General features: G+C 38.1%; 1 protein-coding gene across 1 annotated transcript; it reads left to right on the top strand.

Annotated features, from left to right (window-relative positions):
- Positions 1-27393, top strand: LOC117394231 (cysteine-rich secretory protein LCCL domain-containing 1-like). The gene is made up of 15 exons (XM_033992321.3): positions 1-227; positions 1508-1812; positions 4771-4889; positions 6068-6200; positions 6436-6551; positions 6905-7005; positions 7177-7344; positions 7811-7871; positions 9240-9306; positions 10873-11003; positions 11135-11178; positions 11268-11340; positions 12515-12590; positions 18648-18781; positions 23524-27393. Exons 2-15 carry the CDS (start codon positions 1555-1557, stop codon positions 23573-23575), a joined length of 1533 nt encoding a protein of 510 aa, XP_033848212.1. The 5' UTR covers positions 1-227; positions 1508-1554; the 3' UTR covers positions 23576-27393.

Raw genomic sequence — 27393 nt, 5'->3', positions numbered from 1 at the left:
ATAAAAGTGGAAGCCCTGGGTTTCACAGATTCATTAAGGTTCAACAAGAAGCACAGTGCCTGTAAAAGAGAATCTATTAAACCCGAACGGTCAAACTCAGCATAGAAAAGAAGGACGTCGCGTGTATTCTGTTGAACTACTGTGGTGTTGTGTCTGTGCAATTTGTACGTATTCTGCAAGAGGAAACCCAGAAAAGTGTTGCAAACCCAGCAGTGGCTCTGTGAAACGTGAGTGAACTTTTATACTGTAATGGTATTGCCGTATGCAAAGGTCTTAGCTGTGAGCAGTTGTTGGAAACGCTTACGTACAGCCTAAGGTACCTTAATAAACCTTTTTGTGTGCATCAGAAATTTAGCTTATAGTAGGGTTTATAGGTATAGAAAAAAATCTGTTTTATTTATTTATTTATTGTTTTTTTATGCTGGATCAATTTATAGAAATGCAGTGATAATAATGCTTAATCATATTCATAATACATATTATAACTGTTGTTATTTATGTACTGTCATTAAAAATAAATAAATAAATAAATACAAATATAACATATTAGTGGTATACCGGTATGTAACGCTTTGGTAGTTTTATGTTGTTGCCAGTCATTGCTTGTTGAAGTTTGTAAGTGCAAAACCATGCCAGCAGCATGGCATGCAATAATACATTTTAGTGCCTTAAATTATGACAAAAATGAAACCTTCTGTATTTGTACTCTTGTATTAAACGCCAGTGGCTTTCTTGGTTGTAGACCCAACCCCATCCCCAAGTCACCCTGAATACGAGTTAGTTCAGTAAAGGTGAATGAAAGTGAATAGTGTAACTTTACTCATTAATTTATAAATATACACATCTAATTAGGGTCCACTCTCAAGATTGTGAGATAGCTTTATTAACAATTAATCCATGATACACAGGGCATCCCATACAAAAAAGTGAAGGAGATTCCATTTAACTCTGAATCTCAACCCTAAGAATGTTTATCCTTAATCCGGGTCTACTCCACTCCATTTGCTACAAACAGGACTGGTTTTTACACAGAAACTGTGGATTTGTTAAATGCCATGAAGATGTTGTTAGCTAGTAAACTTGTTGAGTTGCTATTGGTTTGATATATGCAGGCAATGAGGAATGTTGTAAATAGGAGCTATTGTCTGATGAAAAAATAAGTGCAGAAGTGTACATGACCAGGTTTTAATTCACTCACTCTGAAAAGAGGCTGTAGGAAGAAAACTGTATAATTGAGTACTTTTCTCCACCTTTCAGCTTCAAAGTAAACCTTTGAGAGAAGTAATTTCCTATTTGGTAGCTCAGACAGACGATAACTTATTTCCTCAGTACTTCGGTGTAGCAATGGGTGTCTTCATTCACTGGCGTCTTGGTCTGTCGCCCAGGAAACCACACTGGCAACCCCCCCCTACCCCTTACCCAAGTACAATATTGACTTTTGTTATTTAGAAAATTAATTCAGACCATCAAATCACTCTGTTCTCTCTCTTTTTTTGTTGGCTAACAGACCCAGTTTTGGAGATAATCCCAGGGAGTTTTCAGAGGTAATTCATCATGAAGTGTGCAGCAATGGAATGGCTGAGAGGGATTACTCTACTATTTATAATCCAAACAGTTGTCACAATGGTCATCTCAAATTCTACCCGCTTGGAGTCTCTTTTGGAAAAGTACATGGAAAAGGATGAGGAGTGGTGGATCTCCAAGCAGCGAGGGAAAAGAGCCATCACAGAGAGTGACATGCAGGTCATCCTGGATCTTCATAATAAACTGAGGGGTCAAGTGTACCCCTCAGCTTCCAATATGGAGTACATGGTAAGAAACATCATAGGAGACGTCTCATATGTTTATGAATTCATAATTCATATTTTAACAGGTGTATTTGTTTATGTAGTGTGTGTGTGTTGCTCTTAAACCTTGCTGCAATTATAACGTGGTACTTGTCAATCACAATGCAGTATAAACATTATTTCTGCTACTCAGAAATTACATTTGAGGTGAATGTACAGTCAGTCAATGACTAAAAACTTATAGAACATCCTTTTAAAATCAAGTTCTCTAGATACAGTATATATAACAATGTGAGTGTGACATACAAACTCTAAAGTGTGGCACGGACAGATGTATGTCCGCCTCCACTATAACCCTGTCACCAGGCGTATGCATCTGATTATAATAATCAGGAGGCTGTGTGGTCCAATGGTTAAAGAAAAGGGCTTGTAACCAGGAGGTCCCCGGTTCAAGTCTCACCTCAACCACTGACTCATTGTGTGACCCAGAGCAAGTCACTTAACCTCCTTGTACTCCGTCTTTCGGGTGACGTAGTTGTAAGTGACTCTGCAGCTGATGCATAGTTCACACACCCTAGTCTCTGTACGTCGCCTTGGGTAAAGGCATCTGCTAAATAAACTAATAATAATAATAATAAGACCATACATACTGCTCTGTGTGGTTTGAGACCTAAAAGCTCTCTGACACGTCACATTGCTACATGGGCATGGTTGTAGCGAACTTGAGCTTTGGTTTCTGTGTTGCTAAATAGTGTCATCACCCAGGGACAATACGAAAGTTACATTTTCCATCGTAAAAAAAATTATATTAAATAATGCATTAACATTCTGCCGTATAAATGTGTTCCAAAATAACAGTAATTGGAGCAGTACTTTATTAGGGCAATAACACGTGGGTCAGCTGCATCTAATCATAAATTCCAGTACATCCTGGGTTAAGCACGAACTGAACTATTATTCTGCTTCCTATCTGAATGAAGGAAGTGATGGCATAAGAAAGTAAATTACTGTTCATGAAAGCATATGGAAAATATTAAGACAGAGCAGCCAGCTGCACCTTTGCAATTCTTTAAATACGCCTGATCGATCTCAAGGGAAAATATGCAGCAATCCATTGGAGAAAGAGACACGTTTGGAATTGTTCTTTTTAACCATAAGAATTTGCCAATTTTACTGTAGTTCTTAAATGGTGAATTTGTTTTAACTAATTTCTTTGTTTTATGATAAGTGATGCGTAAATAGGCTCAGTGAATGAAAAAGATTTAAACTTCATTTGACCCATAGTCTAATCCTTATCTGGCTAACTGCAGAAAAGTTGACCGTAGTAACCGTAGTTCTGAAGGGACTGTAGGCCTTTAGCCATTTAGAAATGTGTAAGAACTGCTTACAAAAAAAGAAAGCTCTACATGTTCCTGCTAAAAACACCATCAGAATAAATTCACGTTATGCTCTTGTCTTGCTTAACGATGTAGTGCTAATTTACAGAATAGACGCGGTAATGCATACTAAAGGAATCCAGTGTGGTTATTGCAGGGAGAGTTAGCATATTGTGTCATGTATAAACAATAGAGAACCATGCCTGTGAATCTAGTCCCACTGTCATAATAAATATCAATGTTGTTTAAGCACTCCAAGCTCATGATCATAATGTATTTGCACATAACAATGTGAATGCAGCCTCACTAATGTATAATCCTTAATCATGAATAATCTGTATTAAAGGCAAACACGTTTTGACAGTCACTGAAAAGACTATTTCAACAATAATCTAAATTCTGGTAAACTAATTTATACAAATCACATTCTCAATAAGGGAGATTACTGGTAGGAAACTGACCACTATTGACCATAGTGGACACTTAGGAAAAATGTATTTTTTATCATATAGCCTTACTGTATTTATTATTTCATTGCTGTTGTGTTATATTTAGGGCTTCTGATTTTTGGTTTTAATCAGCTAAACCCGATAAAACACCCCTGATTAAAAAAATAAAATAAAACGGTGGATAGCCAATAAACACTGGAAAAACTGTGGAAGTGGTTAATCTATTCATGTTGATTTTACCCTTTTCACATTTAAAAAAAAAAAAAAAAAAAAACTACTACAAAAATAATAATAAATACATTTCCCAGTGCTGCTGTGCAGTGTCCCGACTTCCTGACTTGTATCTATCATTGATTCTTTCTGAATACTTTAAACCTGCCCAACTATTATTATTTATTTCTTAGCAGATGCCCTTATCCAGGGCGACTTACAATTGTTACAAGATATCACATTATACATTACAGATATCACATTATTTTTACATACAATTACCCATTTATACAGTTGAGTTTTTACTGGAGCAATCTAGGTAAAGTACCTTGCTGAATGGTACAGCAGCAGTGTCCCCCACTGGGGATTGAACCCACAACCCTCTGGTCAAGAGTCCAGAGCCCTAACCATTACTCCACACTGCTGAGTGACAGCACATTCCTACATTTCTATTGGAGAATCCGCTTGCGAGATTTAAAACGAGATTACAATCAGGATGGAGGCATGTTAGCGGCAGTTAAGATACGGAAGATTTAAAACAGAATTGTGGCGAAATGTACAAAAATGTCTACACACAAAAACCCCAAAAGAATGTGCCCGTGACCATAGGGATTTCGTTGTGTAAGACAGCAAAGGAAAGAAGGTACAACTTAAGTGTCTAAGTACTGTCGAGTTACTATACATATTTTGACACACACAAAAAAAACGCTCAAGCATTTTGGAAAGTAACCGAAAACACTATTTTCATACAGTATATCAAAAACGAAAGCCCTGGGAAAAAAAACAAAAAAACAATTTACATAAAATAGCTAAAAATAAGCACCAAAAAATACAATTAATAAAACCTGAAAAACAGAAGCCGTAGTTATAGTGTCAATTGGTAGATTCCTTATCCATAGTTAATCAAATGAGGCTGTGTGATTAAATAAAAACTATTGTTTGTTGTAGGTATGGGATATAGAACTTGAGAGATCCGCAGAAGCCTGGGCTGAAACCTGTTTATGGGAGCACGGACCCGCTAGCCTTCTCCCATCAATAGGTCAAAACCTAGGTGCTCACTGGGGAAGGTTTGTATTAATAATTTGTTGTTAATGTATTATCATAATAGGGATCTGTACAAATCTGGCTCAAGTTTTCGATGTCAAATACTACTTGGTATCTTAGATTTAGCAGGGTGTCATATTTTAAATATTTCCAAAACTCTGACACAGTAGTTTAGACTAAGGATAGTTGTGCCTGAGATGTGTTTAGTTTGTCTGTTGTTGTGACATCATCACTTGTCATAGCAATATCTAAGGGAATATTTCAGACAACCACAAGCACAGTGAATCCATCCTTGCAGAAGATGGTATTTGCTTTATAGTAGTGTTGTGTGTGTGTGTGTGTGTTTTTTACAATACTGACATATTAATATTTTTATGTTATTGTTTTTTGTTTTAGTGATGATAACAACATGAAAAAGTACATATAATACATATTATGGAGTCAGTGTAGGTTTCTTTTAGACATTCTGTCAACAAAATAATATACATTTGTGAGGTTAGCCTCTTTGCAGATAAAGTTTTGTTTTGCCAGCAAAGATGGTACATTACTGGGGCAGCAGTGTGGAGTAGTGGTTAGGGCTCTGGACTCTTGACCGGAGGGTTGTGTGTTCAGTCCCTGGTGGGGGACACTGCTACTGTACCATTCAGCAAGGCACTTTACCTAGATTGCTCCAGTAAAAACCCAACTGTATAAATGGGTAATTGTATGTAAAAATAATGCGATAGCTGTATAATGTGTAATGTGAAATAATGTGATATCTTGTAACAATTGTAAGTCGCCCTGGATAAGGGCGTCTGCTATTAAATAAATAATAGTAATAATAATAAAGTATTAGTGTATGCAGGAGCATACAGGGACAGGCTTCTGTTTAGTTTCTATTTCTAGCTGTGCCGATTTAGTTCCAGGCATGCATAAATGCTGGTTTATGCTTAAGTCTTGAGACCTCCTGGAGGGTCATATGGTGTGACCAGCTAGAGTTGCAATAAATTCAACTTTGATGACCAGTAAGTTTTGGATATCCAGTCAGTTGCGATGTCATGATTCTGATTTCTACTTCATGTCAAGTCATCCATCCACTTATTACTGTGAGAGATGAGAGTCGATTTTTAAAATGCAGGGACTGAATATGCAAAACATTTTGCCATAGTATAAGCCAGTGTTCACTGCTGGTTTAAAATCTTTTTTGTTTTCTCTATTCAAGGTACCGACCTCCTACCTTTCACGTTCAAGCCTGGTATGATGAAGTGAGAGACTACATATACCCATACCCTCAAGAATGCGACCCATATTGCCCCTTCAGATGCTCTGGGCCAGTCTGTACTCATTATACACAGGTATTGTCATAAAGTCGTGCAACTGTCAACCAGTTTATGGGAGGAGACTTGTCCGTACAGATTATTTAAATGTATTGTACATTGATACAAACACATAGACTAATATTACGCCCCTCAGACTAACCTGATGGACAATTGTGTGATTTATCAGTGTTAACTCTTAAGATTTGCTTAAATTTTACTTTTGTTTTCTTTCAAAGCCTTTTAATAACATGCACTGTTGTTTTTCCTCTAGGTAGTATGGGCAACAAGTAGCCGCATAGGCTGTGCTATCAACCTGTGTCACAATATGAATGTCTGGGGCCAGATATGGCCAAAAGCAATTTACCTTGTTTGCAATTATTCTCCCAAGTAAGTAAAAAATATGTATCTTTAATAAACACTTTAATGTCATTAAGGTTTGCTTTTGATGTTGTCTAGTAGTAGCACCTCATAATGACAACTTTGGAAAAACTTCAAAGGAATTAGCAGTTGCACCTCCTAGCAGTTGTGCAAGCAGCTCACAAAGTTAGATGTGGAGCCATTGTATAAAAGTTAATTTAATTTAAAGTACATTTATGGAAAATTTGGAGTGGTTTGAGGATGCTAACTGAACGTTCAGAGGAACAATATTGTGAAATATAAGTGCCGTAGTGAAGAGAGTAAATTGTTTTTAAAATTATATTTTTATTTTTTAATTCCAAATACTTTTCTCATCACTTTAGGGGAAACTGGTGGGGCCATGCACCCTATAAGAATGGACGCTCATGTTCTGCTTGCCCACCTAGCTATGGGGGTGGCTGTAGAGAGAATCTCTGCTATAAAGGTGCGTATGCAAACAACATTCAGCATGAGTGGAAATGCATGCCCTACTTGATTACATTGCTTCTGCAAAGTCAGGCTGTATACATACCACAGCCCTAGAACTAGACTACCACTCTACCCTTAGAGGTCATGGGCCTAACCCTGATTTTCGCTGTCAAATTAAAAATTTCAGAGGATGGGTCAAACAGCCGCTACTCTCCTCAAGAACCTGAAGAAACAAACGAAATCGAACGACAAAGGATTAAAACACAAGACTCCAGACCGAGGACTCATTCCCCGACCTCCTCTACGAGAACGGAAGAACTGGATAAGAATGAAGTTATAAATACAGAACAGATGTGTAAGAATACATGAATGCACATTATATATTGTTTTGAATAGATGCATGACTAATATATTATTATTATCATTATTATTATTATTATTATTAATTTCTTAGCTGACGCCCTTATCCAGGGTGACTTACAATTGTTACAAGATACCACATTATTTATACATACAATTACCCATTTATACAGTTGGGTTTTTACTGGAGCAATCTAGGTAAAGTACCTTGCTCAAGTGTACAGCAGCAGTGTCCCCACCAGGGATTGAACCCACGACCCTCCGGTCAAGAGTGCAGAGCCCTAACCACTACTCCACACCGCTGCCCTAATATACTACGTAGGGGAAAATTATTAGGGTCTTATTTCTGTGCAGCAAATGTTTTAGTAGCAATTGAGAACAGTAGTGATGCATTTTCTTTGTTGCTATGACTTAAAATAAAGCTTTCTTTACTTTGACTGTTTTTTAAATCTGTTCTACAGCTCAACAAATTAGTTGTGAAACAAGACTTCGTGACAAATGTAAAGGAACGACTTGTAACAGGTAGGTTCAGCTATAAGCCCTATTGTATTTAAATGACCACAGAGATTAATGTTTCTGTTAAGCCGTATCTACACTGGACGCTAGCGAATAATTTAGAAGTCACTGCAGTGAAATGGGAGGATCCACACCAGCAGTGAGCGACGTTGCTTTGAGAATTTTGTGTCGCAAAAATAGGACCTGTTTCTATTTCTTTTTTTTTCGTCGCGCGACTGGAATGAAACTGACCAATCAGAAGCAAAGTTAACACCCATGAAACGTCAAACACATGCCTCAAAACAAGTTAATCATGGATGACGAAAAGTTAATTTTATGAGGTGCAGCAGTATCCATTATTATATGATTGCAAATTGCACGACTACAAAGACATCCAGAAGAATGACAGTGCCTGGGTGAGCATCACAGCAGTTGTTGGTGTCTCTGAGTAGGTTATAGAGATTTTTATGTTAAAGGTACATTTCTCGTAAACAACCCTTCCTTCCATCAGACCTGTTTTATTTATCAATACATCTCACTCAATCATAACCCGCCACTGGTTCACTTCCCATCTCACCACTCTTGTCTTCAGAACCGGCCTTTCCCGCCAATCCTATACCCCCCCATTCATTCTGGATTGGAGCAGCAACCTCTGCAGCCAAAGCAAATATTAATATCCACGTAATCAAAAACATGGGACACTGGTCCTTCTCAGCAGTCAACACTTACATCCGTTCATCCCCTACAGACATACCTACAGCTGCTCACCAAAGACTGGCTAGCATGCCCAGAATGGGGGCTACCTGTCTGCCAGGTCCACAAGAGGTTTTCCCCTCTAGAAGGGTTTTTTCCTATTCACTGAGCAGCAGGTAATCACATTACGACTACCACTAATACTAACTTTACCCCTCCAGTTTGTCTCGTATATCCTTTTTCCGTTCTTGTCTCAGCTTCTCTTTCATGTTCTGCATTGGTGCGGCTCTTGTCTATCTAACGTTGTGGGTCTCCGCAGGGAGCTGGGGGTCCATTCTTTTGGGGGGGGGAGGAAGTGCGGATTTACTCCCCCGACCTCAGGTCGCCACGATACCTCGTCCTCGCTCTAGGGGGATCGTTTCCATGTCGTGTCTGGTGTGGATTGACATTCGGCAACTTCGCTTGCGTCCCTGTGTCCAGTGTGGATGCAGCCTTAGCGACATGCATTTATTTCACCTGTGAGGGAAATTCTGGCAAAGCATTGATTGAACATTTTATCAAATTCCTAATCCAAGCATAACTGGAATTCATCTAGGCGGTAAACAAGCAAAAAATGAAATGTACATTTATAAAAGAGAAGTTTTAACCAACAGTATTAATATTAACTCACAATAATTTTTACATTTGTTTTTTTTGTCTTAGATACGAGTGCCCTGCTGGTTGTTTGGACAGTAAAGCTAAAGTAATTGGAAGTGTTTATTTCGAAATGGTAAGTACAAAACAAACCAAATTAAAATGTACCAGTATTAATACCATAGTATCCACTCCCTTTAAAAAATACATACTAACTAAAACAGGTACAGTAATGAAGAAAAATAAGTTTCTGCAATTATGCTCTCTATGTATAGTGTATATATATATATATATATATATATATATGTATATATTTTTTTTATTTAAGCCTATTTTATTTTATTTATCTGGGGTCCGGGTGATAGTGCCCAGTTGACTTCTGTCTGCATCACAGAACCACCACACAATTTGGCACAATTCGTCCCAGGCAGGGCGTGTTGACATGGTCACTGATCTTTCATTATCACTAAATTGTTAATCTACATCGGGAGTATATTATAATTGCCCTTCGAATCAGTGATTATGGGGCAAGTTGGGCATGGAAGAGGGGGTCTTGTTCTCAGTTCAGCTCCTCCTACATGACACAAGGCAGCCCCAGCTCAACGGAGGAAGCTGGTAGTCAACAAGTTGCAAAAGCAGGAGGAGAGGATGAGGTGCATAAAGGCTGTTTCCCAGGCCAAGCAGGGAGAATGGATGAGATGGGAGAGTGTGGAACAACACAAAATCGGCTGGCAAGACCTATGGACAATGGAACAGAGCAGGATCAGTTTCCTCATCAGGTCAACATATGATGTTCTCCCATCACCACAGAACCTAAACCTCTGGGTAGGAGAGGATCCCTCATGTCCTTTGTGTTCATCACCTGCAATATTAAGGCACATTCTGACAGGATGTAAGGTGGCTCTTAGCCAAGGACGGTTTACTTGGCGCCATGACCAGGTGCTGCGATGTTTGGCCTTAGCACTGGAAGACAATAAATTGCCACCAGTTCCATCAAAACATTACGCACAAAAGACAACATTCCTCAGCCCAGGAGAGCAACCACCAAGAAAAGGTGTTAAAACCAAGCCTAGCCCAGGACAACTAGAAGGTGCTAGAGACTGGAAAATGCTGGCAGATGTTGGTCAACAGCTTTTTTTTCCCACCTGAGATTGCCACCACTAACCTTCAACCAGATATTGTCTTGTGGTCTGGATCAGCACGCCTTGTTCACCTGGTAGAGTTAACAGTGCCATGGGAGGATGCTGTAGATGAGGCGTATGAGGTGAAGGAACTGCGGTATGCTCAACCAGCCGCTGAAGCAGAACAATGAGGATGGAGAGTCTGGGTTTACCCAGTGGAGGTGGGGTGTCGAGGATTTGTGGCACACTCTACAACCTGGTTTCTCAGATGTCGGGTTCAGTGGTCAAGAGTTGCGTCGCACAGTGAAGAACTTATCTGAAGCAGCAGAGAGGAGCAGCAACTGGCTGTGGTTAAGACAGAAAGATTCTGGTTGGGGATCTCAAGCACAATAGAAAGAAAAATGCCTATATACAGGTAAATAAGCTAGGTTGAGTTGAGTAACTTTTTTTTTTATATTTCCTGCATCCACAAAAGCAAAACTTTTGCTACAAAAGATTTTTCCTATAATTATTTGTTTGAGAAATTTCTAGAAATAATACATTTCCATTGGGGTATGTAAACCTTTTTTTTCCCATTTAAGCAATCCAGCATTTGTAGATCTGCAATACATTACGGATTGATAGACAATGATGGTGGCTGGTTGGATGTTACGAGACAAGGACGAAAGGATTACTTTATTAAATCAAACAAACATGGAGTACAATCTATAGGGTGAGTATAATTCCTGAGACCTTTACAAACCTGGCATACTAACAGGTTAATTTTCCATTAAGTTTTCACTGCTGTAAAATGTTTATGGTAAATCTCTTGGAAGTCTTATTTTCGTATTCTTTTGTCCACAGCAAATATCAGTCTGCTAACTCGTTTACAGTGTCGAAAGTACCAGGTTAGTTACTCTTCATTACCTATAATTAATAGATATGTGTTGGCATGGTTTATGATGCTTATTAATCACACACTTCTGTCCCCTTGCAGTAAAAGCAGTTACCTGTCAGACAACAGTGGCCCAAATGTGTCCATTCCAAAAACCAGTTACACATTGTCCAAGGTAAACTCTGTACTTAGTTTATTTAAAACTTACAGGTGCACCAAATTGCTCAAGTTACCATATATTTCAATATCCAGTGACATACAATCCAAACACTCAAAACTTGAAGGCAAACCCAAAGCAATTCCTCTCCCTCATGAGCCCTCAGCTACACAAATATTGAGTACCAATCAATGACAATCAGGCAACGACTTCTCTGACAGTGTGATTTAGTATATATTATTTTAGTATATAGTATATCACTGGTATTTTGTCTATAATTTGTCTTACATTGATTGGCTCTTAAATCACTTGTGAAAGTCTTTTAGACACGCGTGTTGAATGTAAGCCCCTAAAATTGAAGGTCATGGTTCTATGTTAAATCAAACTGTCTGAAAATACATTTTGATTTGTCATTTATTGGAACTACGTATTTTGCTCGAAAAGAGCAAATGAGGAAAAGGCATCATTTCTGGTTGTATAACTAACATGTTTTTAACAGGTGTTTTACTATCTTTCTGGGTGGCTTTTCAGTTCTATAGTTGCCTGCCATAGACATAGGTATGTAATGTAGGCTAGATGAGGCAAAGTCTCAATGTTAAGGAGCACCAGCACAGTCTAGTGTATTGCCAACAAATTAAGAAACTTAATTTTACAAATTACATAAATAAGTTAAAGGGACAGAAAAGGAAAGCTACAGTATTTGCTGTTTTAAATGGGGTTTGGGAGGAGGATAACGACACTGAATAACTGCACAGCCTACAAGAATATACTAGATAGAATAACCCAAGTACATGGCAGCCCGTATTTAATGCTTAGAATTAGGGTGTGCATTATATCATGAGAATTACAGTACAGCTTGAAACTCGAAGCTTTGTCATTTACACAATTCAGCTTATAATATAATAATATAATATACGGCACCATACTACCTAGAACTATGGATAATAAAATTTCTGTATCTGTGCGGTGGTGCTACTCTAAATTGTAGGGCTATGGGACTTTTGTCAACATCACCATGAATATTTAATTAACTCCTCCTGGTTTATTATCAATAAATAGCAAGTTAAAGGCTATATTAAACACTGAAAATATGGTCAATAATGTCTAATTCATGAATCATGAAGAAACTGAAAAGCATTCACAATAAACCACTAATAGCAGAACTCTTTACATTGTTTTATTTATTTGTTAGGTTATATTGTCCCCGTAACTGCATGCAGGAGAACCCACATTTGGCACGTGTCATTGGATCACGGATTTATTCTGATGTAAGTCATTTTTAAGAAAAAAATCTTGGAGGTACAAACACAAATATTGTGTTCTCTTGTTTAAGGACATAATTAATATGTATTTCCCTTGCTAAAAAGTTATATGTGTAAGTGGAAACCATTTTTACATAAATAAAAAATATACATTATTAATGATGTTACTGCCTTTTATACACTTTGTAGTTTGCAGTTTGTGTACAGCTATGGCCAAAAGTTTTGCATCACCTAGAATTTTAGGATTGAGACATAATTATATATATATATATATATATATATATATATATATATATATATCATTTTAGATGTTTTATTTCTATCAAGCTGATTGTCTGCAGTACAATTAAACCCCCCCTCTTAATACAAGCACTTAATCTAGCTTACACTGTTCTAAAACATCATTTAGGGTTTGTCACAAAGACGGCCGGAGTGGGTGGCGTCAGACCAGAGCCAGGAAATAAACAACGGAGACTTGGGGTTTTGGTGAAGCTGAGCGTGTGATCGCGCTCAGCATTTAATAATTAACAAACAGAAAATAAAAGGTTTTAACACAAAACACGGGACACGGCACTTGCGGCCAAAATAAACAGGTAAACAAAACAAACAGACACTAACAAACAGGGACGAACACTAAACAAATACGTACTGTGCTGGTCCTCCAGCACTACGTAGCAATTGCTCACTTTCACTTTCTCTTCTTACTTTCTCTCCTCACTCTCTCCCGTTCTTTCGCCCTGAACACCCAAAAACCCAGAGTGAAAGAAATGTGCATCTATATATACTGTTGTGCTGGGATTCAATTACTAATTAATTATTCACTTGAATCCCAGCATGTGAATGAATTCTGTGCAACCCCGTGCTCACATATTATTACATACTTTAAATGCACGTGAAGTGATAGTGCAATCCTGTGCCTAAATATAATTATACAATTTTAACTCACACGTGAAACACAGACCCGTTTATATCCCTTGTACCAATGACTATACACCAACATTTACACACGCAACACGCAACACACAAATGCACACAGGGGCGGGGCACATTGCCACAGGTTTTAAAAAAATGAACTCTTTCTCTGCCGTCATTGGGAGCATATAAATTAATAAAAGTGAACGTCCTTTTTCCAATACAAGCCTGGATCTATAATAACCGCACCTGTGTTATTTCAGTTACATTAAAACTATCAGGTTTAAAACTCTGTGAAAATAGAATAGCAACCCCTGCACTAAAGTTTGTGCCGTGACTGAGAAAAACTCCCCCTTCCATTCATTAAAACAAACGGGTTGATTGAAATTATCAGTATGTGTCTGCTGTAGAAGCACTACATTAACTTTATTTTGCACGAAATAATAAAAACAAGCTGTTGTCTTCACTATCTCTGCCTCTGTTCACATTTTAAAGTGCCAGTTTTAAGATTCTGCATTGCAGGAGAAGAGAGGAAAAAATACAAATTAGGAAAAAAGTTTTCAGAAAAGTGGAGAAGTGACTGATAAAACATATTTGTCGTTTTTGGCTTTTAGGGAAACACAGACTTTACTCTTGTTTTTTTTTTTAATCTATCACGTTATTTCTTCTCAAGCCCCAGTACATTAGCATCCCGCATCACCTGCTGAGCGGAGCTTACAAAAAATGTTAAACTGGGAAAATGTTCAACTACCCTTATCCCTCTTCTACACTGATACTCTGAGCGCCATATCCTCCTCTCATCAGCTGGCTAGCAGACAGCTAATGGAGGAATCGGTGTCCCTGCCCCCAACCTCACTATCCTTTCTTCGCTTTCCTCCACTGCTCCATTTGCAGCGCCCGACTGTACAAACTGCACTGCCGTGTCCCCTCTCGCTGGTACCTCTCTCTGCGCCCTGTTCTGCAATAATAATGCCACATTTGGTAGAGTTGCCTGTGTGTTTCATCTTTGCTTTTCTTTTTCTTTTGGGTAGCTTAATCTGCCTTCCTGCATTTACCTCCCCCTCTATCTGTTCTGTGCTTACAGCTATTATATTTTTTTTTCCCAAAGATGGAGATTTACCCTCAAGTTCATTTGCTGTTTCTGCAACAGCAGCCTCTCTTTGCACAGGCTGATTTACATCCATCCCTTCAGCCACTGCCTCTGTTACTGACTCCTCCTCACCCCTACCTTCCGATTCCACTGCAGCAGTCTCCCCAGCTGTGCTCTGAGCATTCCCCGCTGACTGAGCTGCAGGTGTCCTGTTCACCGCCCCAACCCGTTGTTCGCATCAGTAGCTGACAGGCCGTCCGCCAGCTCAGCAGTGAATCCCTCCTAGTCCTCACTTTTCACTACCTGAACCCCCCTTCTCTTACAGTTTCTTGCAATATTCCCTTCATGACCACACTCCAAAACCTCTCATTAGCTTGGAGGTGGCAAAGACTACATAGTCACAGCCATCCACCCGAAATATAAAAATCGCCTTCATTTTTTTTTTTATTGGGGTCATTAAAGCAGAATGTAGAGCTGCCTCCTGAACGACACTACGGGCCCTATTCATAAAAGTACTTGCCGATTGCTGTAATAAAACAAATTTTGTTTAAAACTAACGAAAGTCATCCATATTGCTATTCATAAAATGATCTGAGAATACGGGAGAGTGTCGCAAAGCATTTTATGAATGGGTATACAGTCATTCAAGAACGAAAATCTGCCTCTTTTTAATGACATCATCAGCATTATTAATGTTCCCTGGGTGGTGTCGGTAGCTGTTGCAAAAAGAAACAGAATCCACCGACAGTAGCCTACTACCGAAACCCGAGTCTGCAGCTTCCAGTCACGGGCAGTTTGCAAAACCTAGTTCCGATGCCCTTATCACATCTGAAAATTCAGGACATGTCATAATTTAGAAAAAAAAAAAAAAATTAAATAAATACTTTTGCATTTTCCTTTTGTTTGGCAATGCTGGTAAACACATTTCCATACTCGCACATAAGATTTCCATTCTGCAGTACCAAAAAAAAAAAAAAAAAAAAAAAAAACCTAAACTAAAAGCACTGTAATAATAATCATTTTGAAAACTTGAAATGTTAATCGTATAAAAATTGTCTGTTGTTGTTGTTGTTATTATTATTATTATTATTATTATTATTATTATTATTATTATTAAACCCTGCTTAAAGCAGGGAATCAATCAGGGGCGAGTTTATGTTTATGAATCAGTGAAAGTTTCACGCTGTGTTGCACACTACACTAAATTGATTGTTTTGTGGTGCACAAAAAAAAAAAGAAAAAAACCCTTGCGAACACTGATCGAGCCACGCAATGAAGCTCGATCAGTGTTTTTTGCAATACCAAGCAAGCCCAGATTTCTCACCGACTGCAGCAGCAGCACTGGTATACTGTATGTTGTAACGCTTCATGAAAATAAACAGGTTCACACAGGCAGTATTCGTCCAAACTGTTTATTGTGAACACAGGTAAAAGAAATAAAAAGAAAAGGATTGTTGTCAGCCGCGGATCACGACAAAGAAATAATAATAATAAAATAATTGTCTATTCTCAGTCTCTCGCTTTCTGTCCGCTTCACAGTGCTATCTTAAAATGATTATGCCAGAGAATATGTTCTTGTGTGAGTATATATTATCGTTAACCTTTCTCTCAATTCATTAAAAACATGCCTTCGTAGACGAAAATCGTTGGGGCTTAACGATGCTTCTGAATTATCCCTTATGAATAGCAACTGCTGTTAAATAGGCGGCTATGGATGAAATTTGATCATGTACTGTTTTCTCATTTCGACAGGCATTAGCCCTTTATGAATAGACCCCTACATGTCTCGGCTCAGGAGTCTGATGCCTCTTTTCCACTGTATAACCGAGCAGTTCCAGGGACGTACCAAGCCCTCACGGTGCGCTTAAGAGGAGCCTGGGTTGTTTTTCCACTGCAGAGCCAAGCCATGCTACTGACGTTGCACGCAACGAAAGACAGTTATTAATTATTGTTGTTAATTAACTCAATTTGCCAAAAGATGCGCAAATAAATGGTGTTAAAAAATTAACAGACCAATTAATTATATTTTGTAACTATATTTAGGAATTTATATATAATCCACAAATTTTATTGGTTTTATGCCGACATGAAGTTCTGTTGGAAGGGAAAAAAAAGTTTTTAAAAATATGATTTGCCAAAGATATCCTGTTTTAATGATAGTTGTGTTTTTCTAGTTTTTTTTTTTTTTTTTTTTTGGGTGCTTAAAAAAAAAAAAAAAGCTGAGTGAGTGCAACGAGAGTCGTAGTTGTATGTACGGTACAGCAGTACGTTATTTTGTTTGACTAGTTTTGTAAATAAGTTTAGAATTTTTATTTTCTGGATTTTTTTTTTCTTTATATTAATATAATAAAGGTCAAGGAAGAGAAATTTGGTAGATTTTTTGTGTTTTTGAGTGTGTGAGTTAAGCGTACCGTACCCACGGTTTATGTCCATTTGCTTCAAATAGTCAGAAATTCGGGCATAAACTTTCTCATTTCTGACACACGACTCCAGATCTTCCTGAACACTTCTATCTGTCCACAGAGAAACTAGAGCCTGCACTTCCTCAAGGCTGTACTTTTTCTCTCATCACACTCACTGCCCGCCATGTTTGTTTTTCATTCTGGAGTGTACTGACTGATGCAACGTAATGATGAAAATCTTGAACCCCGCCCCTGGCTCGGCTCGGCTCGGCTCGGCTCGCAGATGAATTCAGATGTCTTGTGAGGCCAGAGTTTCACGGTTTGGTTCTTGCTTGGCTCCCACCCGTACCCGTACCGTACCGAACCCTCATGGGTCGGATGTGCCAGTGGAGAAAGGGGTATTACAGTCCAGCGGAATCATTGTTATCTCAGACATGATCTCCCCGTGGAGGCTCAGTTCTCTAGCCAATAACTCATTTTTCAAAAATGGCAGTATATTTGAAATTGAAATTTTCCGAGCTGGAACAACAAGCGGTAGAACAGACACTAAAGTTCCCTTAATCACCAAGCCTTCCTGAAGAATTCTCTGAACAAGATCTTCACTGCTCAGCTGACTGAATATGCTCACACCCACACACTTCTCCACCGGGACAAAAGAATCTACAATGATCTTAATGCCGTGTCTACGCATCAGCTTATCAGAAGTTGAGCAGAATCCCCTAGGGACCCCCTGGTTTTGGGCGTAGCGGCCGCCACTGTTACAGCTTATAGAAGAGCCAACTCCTTAATCCTGTTTTCTATTTGTTTTTTCTTCTGTTATGTTATAGTTTTTACACACGCCTGACAGACACTGTGACAGATAGCACCAACAGAGAGAGAGATAGATAGTTACATAGATAGTATAGATTGGTGTATCTGAGTGGCAGCGAGAGGGAAAAAGAAAACATGGATATTCAAATTCTGTGACCCGTTAAATTCTGTGGCATGCCAGTGTTCATAGCATGGCAGTAAAGCAAGGCCATCTAATGTCCTATGAAATGTTTATGCTAAGTTGCAAAATACATGAGGTGGCTTGTAAATGCTTTTGTCTGACTCCTACTTTGATGAAACCAGCAACTTGTGGCAGTAGTTGCCTGCAACAGAACGCTGCCAGTCTTTCAGAGATATTGTTATGCAGAGACACAATGGGTCATATTAAGCTATCATGTTTCCCGTAGCACCTCTTGTACTGTTTCTGCCAGCTTCTGTAGCTTCTTAGAAATAGCCTGAGAATGTAAAAGAAAATCCACTTTGCTTACAAGACTGAGAAGATGTGTAGCTGAAAACTAAATACTGTACCTGTCTGAATTTGGTTTCAAAGCTTTAAAAGTGCTGCAGGCTCCAAACTTTTACAAATGGAAAGATTTATGGGGTTCAGGTTTTAGCAGGGATGCCAGCTGTAATTTTGTCTTTTATAAGATCATCAGTTTATAATGCCAGTTTAAAATGTATCTGCAGCAAGCTAGTACCAGGTTCTTTAACCCTACTGTATTTGGCCTTATAATAATGTTTCCTTCTTGTACAGCACAATACCTTGCCCCACCACTTTGACTAAATGTAGTCTATGTTCAGTTAAAATGTTTTTTTTTTTTTGTAATGTTTACCTTTGTCTTTTCTCAGAAATCCAGTATATGCAGAACTGGAATACACGCTGGTGTCATTCGGAACAGTGTAGGAGGCTACATTGATGTGATGCCTGTGGACAAAAGGAAACAATATGCTGCTTCATATCAGAATGGCATATTCTCAGAAAGGTACCAACATAAGCTCATTCACAAGTGCAATTTTCATGGCTTAATATGACCCCATCACAGCTCTTTTTGTTGTCCTAAAGGAGGTTTAGTTTGGTACAGTGCTTATGGAGACAGTGCAGAAGCTGTGGTGACAGAGCTGCCTGCCTCCTGTAATCTTATAAAATCATAACCCCCCAAAAAGCTGATTAGAAATACAGTACTGCATCACACAGCAAGAGTTGTGTAATAGTTAGTTATTTCTGGAGAGAAAGCAAAACATTACAGAAAAACTGGCATACATGCAACAAATTCCACACACACTGTTCAAGCCTGATTTATTATTATTATTTTTTTATCTGAATTTTATTTTGTGTGAGTGCATATTTAAAATGTGTGCTTAAGAAGTGCACGTCTAAAACACTGTATGACTTTAAGGGGTGGGTAAATCATCTTCTCATGCTAAAAATCAGAACAATTGACCAAAAATGTTTTTTTTTTGCATGGAAACATGTCCAGATGTCATACTTCATGTTTACAAGACTTCAGCAGTGCAAATCCTGTTTGACGTAACCTTGCACAACTTTATACTATAACTGAAGGCCATGCCAAGCAATTCTTTATTGGCAAGCTTCTTTGGCAAAATGGGGGGGTGGGGGAAGCATACAGTACGACTATCGATATATTGGTTCATCAATAACAACAAGAACAAAATACATTCTATTATAATCACATTGTACTGGTGAGAGCCTTGCACTGTCACTGTGGGATTCGGATTCAGGTTGTTGTTGTTGCTGTTATAACAATAATATGCAGTGGGAAACACGGCGAGTAGGGTAGACAGATTTACTACCAATATTTAAAAAATGTACTGTAGTAAATGTTTTGACTGGATCATTTTTATATCATTAACACTAGAACCACCGCGGTTATACTCCTACCTAGAACCGCCGCTGGCGGTCATTATGACGGTTACATTTTAAACAACCTCAATATTAAAATGAAAGACAAACTATCGGATACAGCTCAAAAGTTTTATTCAAGCACATCATATCAAACATCTGCACAGCCGAAAAAACGTATTTAAATGAACAATTAAACATAAGAGTTTATTTTCTAATTTACCACATATAAAGCACTTCAAAAAATTAAAAACTATAATAAAGTAAACATTTCAAAAGAAACTAGTGTGTAAACAGGTATTTGTACATACAAAACTATATAAAAACAAAATTATTTTTTTAAAAGGAACATAAAAAAAGAAAATAACACAGTTCCCATTACATAACGTGAATGCGCTTTCAGGGAAAGGGACTTCAAAGTAGTACCTAAGTAGCACAATCCACACAGATGTAACGCTTCTCAACTTTTCCTGTGCATTTATCGCATACTGCTCTTTCACACTGGGCAGATATCAGAAGTATGTTTTTATTGCATTTAGCTATGTGGCATTGTTTTCTCTTACGTATGTCACTGGGTGCAGCCCTGAATCCAGGTTGAGCTGCTTTGCAGTTTTCTGATCAAAATGTTTCTGCCTGAAGCTCTGTGGCTAACTTCATAATTAAAGGGGGCAGGGCAAAGCCCAGCATGTAAATAGACGTATAGTATTTTGAAATGTATTATGTATTTAAAAGAATGGTTTGTGGGTTTATTTAAAAGAGAAATGTATCGTTTATGTTTATTTAAACGGTGATATTAGTGTGTTATGATTTAAATGTATTTTGTGTTTATTTAAAACACAATGTTTTTGTTTGTTATTGTTTGGCAGCATGGATGGGGTTAAAGCCGCATCCACTAAACTCGTGTGGAATATGACCGTCTCCGGATTGATTAATTTATTGTTAGTTCAGAGATGTTCACATGTATAAAAACCTGCAGCTTTTGTTGTTCAGGGTGGGTGTTCGAGAGAGACACGGGGGGGAAAAACAAAGCCGAAAGTAAAATGAAATCAAGCAAGCAATTGCTGCTCGTGCTGAGCAGACCAGCACAGTATTTGTTTGGTGTTTTGTTGGACTTGTGTTCAATATTTGTTTTTGTTTAAACTTTTTATTTTGGCTCTCATGCAATACTTTACACTTTTCTCTATTAAATGCCATTTGCCATGTGTCTGCCCAGTTCTGAATAATAATAATTTATTTCTTAGCAGACGCCCTTATCCAGGGCGACTTACAAGATATCACATTATTTTTACATACAATTACCCATTTATACAGTTGGGTTTTTACTGGAGCAATCTAGGTAAAGTACCTTGCTCAAGGGTACAGCAGCAGTGTCCCCACCGGGGATTGAACCCACGACCCTCCGGTCAAGAGTCCAGAGCCCTAACCACTACTCCACACCACTGAATGCTGTCTAGATCATTTTGAATGACCTTGCTGCTGCAACAGTGTTTGCCACGCCTCCTATTTTTGTGTCGTCTGCAAATTTAACAAGTTTGCTTACTATACCAGAATCTAAATCATTAATGTAGTTTAGGAATAGCAGAGGACCTAATACTGATCCCTGTGGTACACCACTGGTTACCTCGCTCCATTTTGAGGTTTCTCCTCTAATCAGTACTTTCTGTTTTCTACATGTTAACCACTCCCTAATCCATGTGCATGCATTTCCTTGAATCCCTACTGCGTTCAATTTGAGAATTAATCTTTTATGCGGGACTTTGTCAAAAGCTTTCTGGAAATCTAAATAAACCATGTCGTATGCTTTGCAATTATCCATTGTCGATGTTGCATCCTCAAAGAAATCAAGCAGGTTAGTTAGACACAATCTCCCTTTCCTAAAACCTATGTGCCTCTGCTACAGTACAGCATTGAATGTGGTGTAGCACTTGCATATCGATCAATAAATGAAAAGCACTGAGAGTGCTATCGATGTTGAGTTTTGCGTATATTTTGTGCAGCCCGTCTTCCCACAGCGCCAACACCGGGATTTATAATTCCCCAAATAGTGCCATCCTTCCCAGTCTCCTGAATGCCTGTTCATGCTGACGATGCAGCTGTTGTCGCTGTTCTTGGTATTGCTGCGGGTGAAGCAGTTGGCATGGCTGGCACGCCTGCAGCTGCTGCAGGAGACGATACAGGCAAAGTGGTTGGCACTGCAGAGGATTCCCCAGGACTGCTGCTTCTGCCACAACCTCTTCTTCACCTGGGGAGTCCTCTTTGTGGTCGTGGCACTTCAGTGACACCTTCCTCGCTTTCACTGGTGGAACTGCCTGTTTCACAAATCCAGGATTCATTGCTGTCGTGATCACTCACATTCCCTGCATCAGAATCATTTTTGGACAAAGTGGTCAGCCAATCGCTTCTTGAGTGGTCATGCGTCGTCTTTGAGCCATTTTGAGTAATACTAATTATATGCTCCCATAGACAGCCAGACGCCAGTTCTCCAAGGAATTGATAGGATTACAATAAATCTTTGAATAACACACTGCAGGCCCGCCATGCAGCCACCTCAGAGCTACAACGTCGGAGGACAACGCAGCTCTGGGCAGCTTACAGGCAAGCGAGCAGGCGCCCGGCCAGACTACAGGGGTCGCTGCTGCGTGGTTAGCCAAGGACACCCTGGCCGATTCTAGTGTTAACCAAAAGTGCTGGTATTTTAGCTCCGTTAGTAGACTATAAGGATCAGATTTGCTCACGCTACGGTTCTGTAGGAAAACTTGTACATGTATATATCCTTCGGATGAGACATGTGACTCTGCAGCAGCAGTTGCATAGATCACCCCTAGACTCTCGCTTTGGATAAAAGCGTCTGCTAAATGATTAATTAATTAATTAATTAATTAATTAATTAATTCATTAATTAATTAATATAATAATAATAATAATAATAATAATAATAATAATAATAATAATAATAATAGGTTTATAATAAATAATATATGCAGTCAAAAATGTTTAGCAAATAATACATTCCATAAGAAAGTGTTGTCTAGTATCCTTGCAGAATACAAAAATAGTACACAGCGCTTTCTTATGGAATGTATTTTATTATTTGGGTAATGCTATGTCTGTGGTTTATTGGTTTATTATTTGGGTAACGCTGTGTCTGTGGTTTTGTGTGTGGCCTAATGAGGCAGGCTGCACTTTCAGTGTTTTAACACAACCTAAAAATTTTGTGGAAACCCAGTTGAAGAAAGCTGTACAATATGAGTAGTTGCTCCTGGCCAAATTGGAACTCAGACACAAACGTTATGATATACCATCCCTGTTTTAATATTAATTAAATTATTTGCATTTGGAACGAGAATTTCTCTGCCTAAAAAAAAAAAACTACATGGAAACACACACAACCCAAAAGTACTACGAAAATAGAGTGAGAAATAGGTGAGACTTATTTTTCTTTTGCCATTTAAATTGCCCCATTGTTTCCAGTATTACATAGTTGATAAATGCTGTTGCCTAAACGTGGGGATAAATGGGATATTTAATTCAAACAAACAAATAAAGAACGAATGAATGAAGATAATGATGATATTTAGTCACAGGTGGCAAACACATGGATTTAGCTGCAAATGAGGCAGTGGTGAAGAGGAAAATGAACATGTTGGGAAAGACAAGTCATATATTTAGGCATAAAGGTTACATCAATTGAAGGTTACATCAACTTGCAAATGGGGCTGAAGAAATGCAAGTCCCTAGTTGTATTTTACTGTCCAATTCTTGGTTGCTGTGTTGTGCTATATTTTTTCTTAAGTTGGTGGTGAGAGTTCTGTGAATATTGATTACTCTGTAATGTGTATGCTTTCTTCCCCTCTCGTCATGCAGTTTACAAAACCCACCTGGAGGCAAAGCATTCAGGGTGTTTGCAGTGATATGAATGCAACGCATGAAGACCATTCAACAAAATGGAGCACTTGGAAAGAAACCGTTGATAATTGCAATGCTTCCTGTCACTTATGACAGTGAAACACTCAAATCAGGAACAGTTTAATAGTTTACTTCATAAACACACAATAGGGAAGAGATGACACTGCTCACATAGAAGTTGTTACCACAGAATAATCATTTGTGTGCACTTGTACATTTGATGAATTTACCATTCCATGTTGTAAAAAAGAATGTTAGTAATATTGATTATTTTATAATTTTATATATAAGCAATAAGCATCATAATCAAAAATAATGTATTGTTTAATCTCAAACTTGTACATTGTTAATACAACAAAACACGTAAAAATACACCAAGAGGTTGTATCTGGCCTACTTTCAGCGCACTTAAAAAGATCAAAACTTTTGATAACATAATAACTGCATTATACAAATATCCATTACATGTAGGCCTACCTTAAATCACGTTTTCTATTATTGTTATTTATTAATCCTGAGAGTCACTTTCATCACTATCACTTATTAGCAGTTCATTACACGCCTCCTCCTCCTCATCTTCCTCGGCTTCAATGGCAATGACAGGGACCCAGCGTTTAATAGAGACCCAGTGTTTATTTACAATATTTGCCAGCAGACCCAGCGATTTTATTTGAAGTTTTACGAGATATATATATATATATAATTAGGGATTTTTAATTGCTTTAATGAGCTTTGCTCAATTAAGAATTAATTGTTTAATTAAAAAGCGAAAAGCAAATCTTGAATAATGGCGGAGGGTACATACTGGAAGGTATACCCAGTCTTTCACAATATCTTGGAATGAGTAAAAAATAGACTTGCAATATTGCAACATTTGCTCATCGGTGCTTTCCTTTCTCAACAGTACTAGAAGTTTATTGTATCATCTTGGTCGCAAGTAAGCTGATTTTTATTTTTATTCAACGTATTTCTTTCAGACAGTTTTAGAAAATGTAAAACTGTCTGGCTTAATGATTTAACTACAGTGTTTATAGTTAGGTTTTGCTGTTGGGAACATTAAAACGTGAAGCTGAAGAAAGCTAAAACCTGTAAAATGATATAAGTATATTAAACATTAGCTGGCATTATGAAACATTTGCAGTAAATAGTGTAAGTTGCATATAATCTAAAAGCTAAATTCAAAATGTAATCAATAAAATACAGTTTGTGTTATAAATCGGTAATACAATTATATTTGAGATGCTGTAGCTTTGAGAGTGCTATGTGTCACAGTGCTTGCAGAGACAGTGAAGTTATGGGGATGGATGTAGTACAAGAGCGAAGTAAGCTTGTTACTTTGGCAGCTTTAATCCTGCAGGAATATCAGTTCATATTCCTGTTTGTATAATTGGAAAAGGCATGATCAAGTTACTATCTGTCTGTCTATCTCTATCTATTTATTACGGGAGACAAGCATAGACGTAACCCTGGACTTGTTTCACAAACATCTGTCTGGAAGTGGTTTTCTTTCACTGATTGGCCAGCTACAATAGCATTATGTTAATACTTGCAAACAGGTGGGATTAATATAGGGATCCTAAAAAAATATACGAATAGCACTTATGGTTTCCAACCAGAAACAACTGTAAAATATTTTCATTGAATATGTAAAACCTAATGTTCAGGAGCAGGTGCTTTATATTTCCAGAGATCATGATTAAAATTAAGGATGTTTTGTGGTTCTAGATTTTTAAAAAGACATGTTGTACTTTGTAAAAATTCAGTAACAGGATGCTGCTAACCCATGAGATGTACATCATAACACAGATTTCATTGAAACTAGAATCTGACCTTTTGAATGCCTGGCAGATACTCCTGCAGGCCAGGATGTATAGTGGTATCAGTACAGTTTAAAAAAAAAATTGCGCTTTATAGAATAATTGTTTTCACCACAACATAGAAATCAGCTACTGTATGGTGACCAGAATATGCCATTTGTTTTACTATACTGTGTTATATAGCAAATACAGACGTGCTCAAATTTGTTGGTACCCTTACAGTTCATTGAAATAATGCTTCATTCCTCCTGAAAAGTGATGAAATTAAAAGCTATTTTATCATGTATACTTGCATGCCTTTGGTATGTCATAGAATAAAGCAAAGAAGCTGTGAAAAGAGATGAATTATTGCTTATTCTACAAAGATATTCTAAAATGGCCTGGACATATTTGTTGGTACCCCTTAGAAAAGATAAATAATTGGATTATAGTGATATTTCAAACTAATTAGTTTCTTTAATTAGTATCACACATGTCTCCAATCTTGTAATCAGTCATTCAGCCTATTTAAATGGAGAAAAGTAGTCACTGTGCTGTTTGGTATCATTGTGTGCACCATACTGAACATGGACCAGAGAAAGCAAAGGAGAGAGTTGTCTGAGATCAGAAAGAAAATAATAGACGAGCATGGTAAAGGTAAAGGCTACAAGACCATCTCCAAGCAGCGTGATGTTCCTGTGACAACAGTTGCAAATATTATTAAGAAGTTTAAGGTCCATGGAACTGTAGCCAACCTCCCTGGGCGCGACCGCAAGAGGAAAATCGACCCCAGATTGAACAGAAGGATAGTGCGAAGGGTAGAAAAAGAACCAAGGATAACTGCCAAAGAGATACAAGCTGAACTCCAAGGTGAAGGTACGTCAGTTTCTGATCGCACCATCCGTCGCTTTTTGAGCGAAAGTGGGCTCCATGGAAGAAGACCCAGGAGGACTCCACTTTTGAAAGAAAAACATAAAAAAGCCAGACTGGAATTTGCTCAAATGCATATTGACAAGCCACAATCCTTCTGGGAAAATGTCCTTTGGACAGATGAGTCAAAACTGGAGCTTTTTGGCAAGTCACATCAGCTCTATGTTCACAGATGAAAAAATGAAGCTTTCAAAGAAAAGAACACCATACCTACAGTGAAACATGGAGGAGGCTCGGTTATGTTTTGGGGCTGCTTTGCTGCGCCTGGCACAGGGGGCCTTGAATCTGTGCAGGGCACAATGAAATCTCAAGACTATCAAGGGATTCTGGAGCGAAACGTACTGCCCAGTGTCAGAAAGCTCTGTCTCAATTGCAGGTCATGGGTCCTCCAACAGGATAATGACCCAAAACACACAGCTAAAAGCACCCAAGAATGGATAAGAACAAAATATTGGACTATTCTGAAGTTGCCTTCTATGAGTCCTGATCTGAATCCTATCGAACATCTATGGAAAGAGCTGAAACTTGCAGTCTGGAGAAGGCACCCATCAAACCTGAGACAGCTGGAGCAGTTTGCTCAGGAAGAGTGGGCCAAACTATCTGTTAACAGGTGCAGAAGTCTCATTGAGAGCTACAGAAAATGTTTGATTGCAGTGATTGCCTCTAAAGGTTGTGCAACAAAATATTAGGTTAGCGGTCCCATCATTTTAGTCCATGCCATTTTCATTTGTTTTATTATTTACAATATTATGTTGAATAAAAAATCAAAAGCAAAGTCTGATTTCTATTAAATATGGAATAAACAATGGTGGATGCCAATTACTTTTGTCAGTTTCAAGTTATTTCAGAGAAAATTGTGCATTCTTCGTTTTTTGTGGAGGGGTACCAACAAATTTGAGCATGTCTGTATATTTGTTTCTATGAAAAGAAATATATTATTGTGCTTGGTAAAATGTTTTATTTATATTGCAGTCTTCTGATGTTGAGACCTTATAAACTTGTATACTATTTTATGCCTTTGTTAGCAATATGTACTACCTCACATGGTTAGAAAAGCTTTGTGCAAATCGCTATGTTATTTGCAATAAAAGTATAAAGGTTT

Source organism: Acipenser ruthenus, chromosome 3 (assembly GCF_902713425.1).
Source record: "Acipenser ruthenus chromosome 3, fAciRut3.2 maternal haplotype, whole genome shotgun sequence".
NCBI classification, from domain to species: domain Eukaryota; kingdom Metazoa; phylum Chordata; class Actinopteri; order Acipenseriformes; family Acipenseridae; genus Acipenser; species Acipenser ruthenus.
This window is presented reverse-complemented; position numbering and strand designations above follow the sequence as displayed.